Below are 5,892 nucleotides of genomic sequence, written 5' to 3' on the forward strand. Positions count from 1 at the left end.
GTGGCTGGCAACTTCAGAGAATGCCAGCCACAGATGCTGGTGAAACGTCAGGAAGAAACTCTTCTATCTCCTGTCCACATTTCTTGCAATCTCGTCATACAGTTATGGATGCTGGCCATGAAAGCCTTCAACTTCATAATAAAAAGTTGCCCGTTATATAAAATGGCAAAATCAAGCTTTGCTTTGTGGAATTTATTTTTTAATGTTTTCAAGCCATGGATGGTTGAATCTGTGGATAAAGAATTCATGGATACGCAGAGATGACAGTAGTTAAAACCTAAGATGACCCCGTCCTGAGGTTTTGCTGGCCAGTTTCCTTCCTCTGAGGCAGAAACAGTGTAACTTGCCCAGAGTCACTCCTCAGTGGGTTTTCATGGCTAAATTAGATTCAAAACCTGGTCTCTAGGAGCCCTGGTCCAACACTCAAACTACTATGGCATGCTGGCCTCACTTCAGTGCTCATTAGGCAGGTATTAGTTTGTGTTGTTTTTTTGGTGGCAGGCATCTTTCTCCCACCGTTAGTAAGGTTTTATATGCTGTTGCTGAAAACATTGGATGGATGTCATGCCTGTTGATGCTTCCCATTTTTGAATGGATTTTGCTGTTTTTGCTACACATGGATGGTCAATGGTGAGGAATATGTGTATAGGTGTGTCTAAAATGTTAAATATAGCGATATCTGATGAAGCAGTGCCACCTATTGGACAGTTGAGACTTTGCAAAACACCTCCTGCCCCATAACTCTCTTCTAAGCTTTGCTTTTTGAAGGTGGTGGTGGTGTTTACCTGCAAGTCATTTCTTACTTATGACGATCCTAAGGTCATGGGTGGTTTGGGATTTTTAAAAAACAATTTCCCCAAGATTTGTCCAGAGGCGATTTGTCCAGCATTATGGAAAACCAGATATAGTTCATTCTGATATATAAACCTAATTAAAAAGGTAAAAGTTTCCCCTTTGATATGATGAATGAAACTATGTGCGAAAGGGATCTGGGAGTCCAAGTAGACCACAAATTAAACATGAGTCAACAGTGCGATGCAGCAGCTATAATAAGGCCAATGCGGTTTTAGGCTGCATCAATAGAAGTACTGTATAGTGTCTAGATCAAGGGAAGTAATAGTGCCACCATATTCTGCTCTGGTCAGGCCACACCTGGAATATTGTGTCCAGTTCTGGGCACCACAGTTTAAAAATGATGTGGAGAAACTGGAGCATGTCCAAAGGAGGGCGACTAAAATGGTGAAGGGTCTGGAAACCATGCTCTATGAGGAATGCCTTAGGGAGCTGGGGATGTTTAGCCTGGAGAAGAGAAGGTTAAGGGGTGATATGATATCCCTGTTTAAATACTTGCAGGGATGTCATATTGAGGAGGGAGCCAACTTGTTTTCTGCTGCTCCAGAGACTAGGACCCGGAGCAATGGATGCAAGCTACAGCAAAAGAGATTCCACCTCAACATTAGGAGGAACTTCTTGACAGTAAGGGCTGTCCGACAGTGGAACACACTCCTTCCTCGGAGTGTAGTGGAGTCTCCTTCCCTGGAGGTCTTTAAACAGAGGCTGGATGGCCATCTGTCAGGGATGCTTTGATTTAGATTTCCTGCATAACAGAATGGGGTTGGACTTTGCGTCTAGAAGAAAAAGAAGAATCTCCATGCTTTTCTTGCAACGATTGAAGGACACTACAGAGGGAGCTCTGTTTCCTTGATGATTAATGAGCGCTTCCAGTGTTCAGACAGAGAGGCTCATTTCCCCTTTTAGCAACTTTTGGAGGGTGATTTCCCAGCGATGCAGGCAAGTGTGAAAATCTTCACTGTTACCATCCCACCAAAATGGTACCTATTTATTTACTTGCACATTTACATACTTTTGAACCGCTAGGTTGACAGAAGCTAGGACTAGTGACGGGAGCTGACTTTGCCACACGGCGCCTTAGTCTCAAACTGCTGACCTTACAGTCGTCAGAATCGGTGTCTTAACTATTAAGCCACCACATGCCTAAATATAATTAAAGTAATCATCATATCAAAAAGAACAGCTGGATTGAAAACAATTTTTAAAGCTCCCTCTCTTTGCTCCATTCAAAGAAATCTTCACCAACCAGTCAGTGGCCAAAAGGGCTGCCTGAATAAAAGATTACTTGCCTGCCAGTAGAACAGAAGGCCAACAGGATAGAGACTAGGCTAGCCTCTCTTCCAGACTTTGGCGACAGTCACCATTTCCTTTCTTTTGTTTTCAATTGACGTAGCTGCATGTCTTTTTGGTCTCATACCATTCTGGCTTTCATTTTGCTGGCAGGTTCCCTTCAGAAATCTCCTGTATGTAGTGTTGAAAGCAAAAGCATGCTCTCTCATGCTATAACTGTGGCCGAAATTACAATACTGTTTCCCAGGATGGTCCAGACTGTGGCTGTTCTTCAGGTTTTAATAAAAGCCACATCCTTCCTGTTGCACAATATTATGTTTCCCCGTTTAGAAACCATATGGCGGAGGGGGGGATGCAGATTGTACCTCATTTACAAGACCTGTTGTACTGTTGCGTAACTCGTGGAAATGATGAAATCAGTGTATGAATGACTCAGAAGGTAGAACTGCACGGGGAAGCCCAAACCCAGCAGAACGCCTTCAGTCTACACAGCTCTACAGAGCTAGTTGAAAGCTGTGTTGATTACAGGACATGTGCCACAGGTCACACAAACATTCCAATATGCCACACACATGCATCAGCATCACCATGGAATTCTCGCCCTAAATATTTGGGGGGCGGATGAGTAGCCTCAGCAGTGTGACATAGTAAACTCATGACTTGAAAAACTAGTTTTGGGATTTCACAAGTTTAGTTTAGTTGGAGTTTCTATTAATTGGGCCAGCATACAGAGTGATGTTTAGTATAAACAGTTCGAGTCAGGCATGTTTCAAATGTAATCTGAAAGAAGAAGGCCTCTATCCTAGCCAGCTCCAAATGTTGACTTTTCTTAAAGAGGGCAATGGTGGCTTACAAACCACAGGTATTAACCATGACTCACTGACTTGTACATTGTAAACAACAGGCAAAGGCATTATGTTTTGGCACTCCTCAGTATGACTGCTCGAACTGGAACTGGCCAATAAAGTTTTATTTTTTGCCCCGGGGGGGGGAGGGGGAGGACAGAATTCCAGTGGATCTTTGCATCTGAGTAAGCATTTGGAATTTCTATTGGCTTTATATAAGGAGACCTCTTGAGGCTTCCTTGTGTGTTTTCCTCCCGGTTCCACAATGCTCTGAGGTGCTCCTTACAACATATGAGCACATTTCCCCACCCCACTTGCCCCAGTTCTCTTCACAGTCTTGAAGAGGTCTCAGCTTCAAACTGGAACTTCACTGGCCATGCTGACTGAAGGATTCTAGGAACCGCAGTGCAAAAAAACAAGTTTGTCATCCTCTGGGAATGGCCTATTTCAGTGGACTGCAGTAGTATTGTTGTCATACAGAGGACCTGAGATCTGTTTTGAAGCCACCTTCTCTGTTACCCCTACAGGCTCCTTCTCAAAAGGCATTGCTGAAGGAGAAGTAGACCCTTCCTTTGGGCCCCTGGAAGCAATACGACTGACCATCCAGACTGACTCTCCTGTATGGATCATCTTGAGCGAGGTGATGTCCCTTGTGATTTTTTTTATCTTGAGTACCAGCTTCTTAAGGGTACTTACAGCTGCAGTATTATTTTCTCCAGTAGTTTTCTCCAGACAGAGCATGTTGTAAGATTTTCCTAGCACCAAAACCAACAGAAAATGGGAATCTGCCAGAAGTATTATCTTCTGGATATGAGTGCTCTCTCATCCTTCTTTCAAATAACAAAACTGCTTGTCTGGATCCAGGATTGACAGTGTATTTCTGGGTGTCAGGAAAGGCCAGCAAATGCAGTTGTATTGCCAAGCAGGTAGGAATGAGGAGTTCTTTTGAGATTCCCCCCATGCCCCAATAATCTGGCTGGTTTTGGATATTATGCTCCTTAACTTGGATGGTAGACCAGTGCATCATTTTCTTCCCACAAAGCCATCTTCAGCTTGGAGGGGCCCTTGGTAGAGCTCCCATGGAATGCTCTCTCCTGACAAGATGCTAGTCCAGCTGCAGTCTTACCTGGCAGTGGTAACTGTGAACTGCCATTTAGAAGTCCCCATTTAGAAGTGCTTGAAACAGTAGTGCTTTGGAGCAAAGCAGGACAGCTAAAGTGGTGGCTCAAAGCTGCCACTCTTCAGGGTCTTGAGGAGATGTCAGTGTCACATGCCATGCAAGGTCTCAACACTAGTCTTGGTTGACCTCAGGAATCTACACAGTCAAGTGGAACTTTAATCATTGGCCTGGTGTAGTTCTTCAGATGGTCATCTGTGAAATCACCCAGCCTCCCTTCAGGTTGTGTTTTGCACATGTTCCCTCATTGTGCTGCTATACGACGTCCAATTGGAATGGAGAGAAAAGAGCAGGAATGCTAGGGATATATAGAGAGGGAGGGAGGGACAGAAATGTTCTCTAGCATGTCTGGGGAGTCCATGGCTTTCCCACTAGCTTTGGCCACTGCTTTTTCTAACTAGGGCTGATGGGTGTCCACCAACATCTGGAGAGTCAGTTCTCCAGGCCTGTAGCACAAACAACGTGATGCAGACATGCGAAATGCTGATAATTTCTTTCTGAAAACTGATGTTTTTTCAGATATTCCTGAAGAAAGCTGATTGAACTTGAAGATACAGAGAGTGATGCACAAAGTCGCTATCAGCTCTTCCCCTTTTCTTCCACTCTTCTATGAAACTGCAGATGGGGCAGAATATGAGCAGCTAACTCCTCACGCAAAGGTGCTTTCAAAGGGCACCTGACTGCTCCACAAACAGGAAGAAGAAGCTGGCAGTGAAACTTGGCAGGGCCTTGGAGTTTCCTGACCACACTTTCTAGGAGAAGAGAAGCAATTTTCCCCCCAACACATCGGTGCTGGACTGAACTAAAAAGCAGCAGCAGCACTGGGGCTGGCCTGTTGTGTACTCAGCTGGCTTTGCAGCTGTAAAAAAAGAACTATGGAGATGAATGTTCTGTGTAAAAGATTTACTTCTTTAGTCCCTCGAGCAAGGACCAGGGGATTTCCACGCCTCCCCCCTGCCCCAACCCACCTCCCCTCAGTGTTGATGCCTGAATGTATCATCTAAGGGTGCATTTAGAAATACGGGTTTAAGGAGTGTGAAGGACAAGCGAGAGGGCAACTTGACTGTCAAGCTGTTAAAAGCTGTGGTGAAGCCCTGAGGTATACTGTGAGAAGCAGCCACCTCCAGCCAACCTCTTGTGTAAGTAAAAGCAGTTGCTCCAGGCCCCTCCCGAGGATTAAATATGTAGGGTGACTGGTCAGAGGTGGGGGAAGAGGATGCCAGGTGGAGACAACAGAATGGCAGGGAACTAATAATACCACACTGTGCCTGCCAGGGTGGTACATGCCCCCATCATACAATACAGTTCATGTTGAAGTCACCAGTGTCTTCATGCCTTGAGAACAAGTGCAGAGTCCATCCTTTTAAATCCATATCTCTGTTATTTACTGGTTGGTGTAAGTTTTGAAGAAAAACAAACATGTAGGCCAGTTTTCAAACAGTAGGGATTAGAGTGTAATTTTAAAAACAAAAAACAAAAAAACCCAATGTCTCTAGCTATACACTGGAATGCATTATACTACTTTAATGTGCTGTATTTTTTATTATTGGATACATTTGATTTTTTCAAGTATATCTATATAAAATATATATTAAAATGTGCACTGTAAAATTTTAATTCTATTTAACATTGCATGTTTTGTTTTACTTGCTCATAGTTGAAGCAGCGTTCTGATCAAGTGAATACATTTTTGAGGTACAGGAGTTCAAACTTCATCAGAAAGGTACT

General features: G+C 43.9%; 1 protein-coding gene across 1 annotated transcript in view; it reads left to right on the plus strand.

The window, feature by feature from the left end:
- Nucleotides 1-5,786, plus strand: part of MGAT4B (alpha-1,3-mannosyl-glycoprotein 4-beta-N-acetylglucosaminyltransferase B) — a 129,050-nt gene extending 123,264 nt beyond the window's left edge. The window contains exons 14-15 of the mRNA XM_042448598.1: nt 3,515-3,627; nt 4,684-5,786. Of these exons, the coding sequence (XP_042304532.1) occupies nt 3,515-3,627; nt 4,684-4,707 (137 nt within the window). The 3' untranslated portion in view covers nt 4,708-5,786. The remainder of the gene's footprint in view (nt 1-3,514; nt 3,628-4,683) is intronic.
- The last annotated feature ends 106 nt before the right edge of the window (nt 5,787-5,892 follow it).

The sequence above is a fragment of the Sceloporus undulatus genome, chromosome 2, assembly GCF_019175285.1.
Source record: "Sceloporus undulatus isolate JIND9_A2432 ecotype Alabama chromosome 2, SceUnd_v1.1, whole genome shotgun sequence".
Taxonomy (NCBI): domain Eukaryota; kingdom Metazoa; phylum Chordata; class Lepidosauria; order Squamata; family Phrynosomatidae; genus Sceloporus; species Sceloporus undulatus.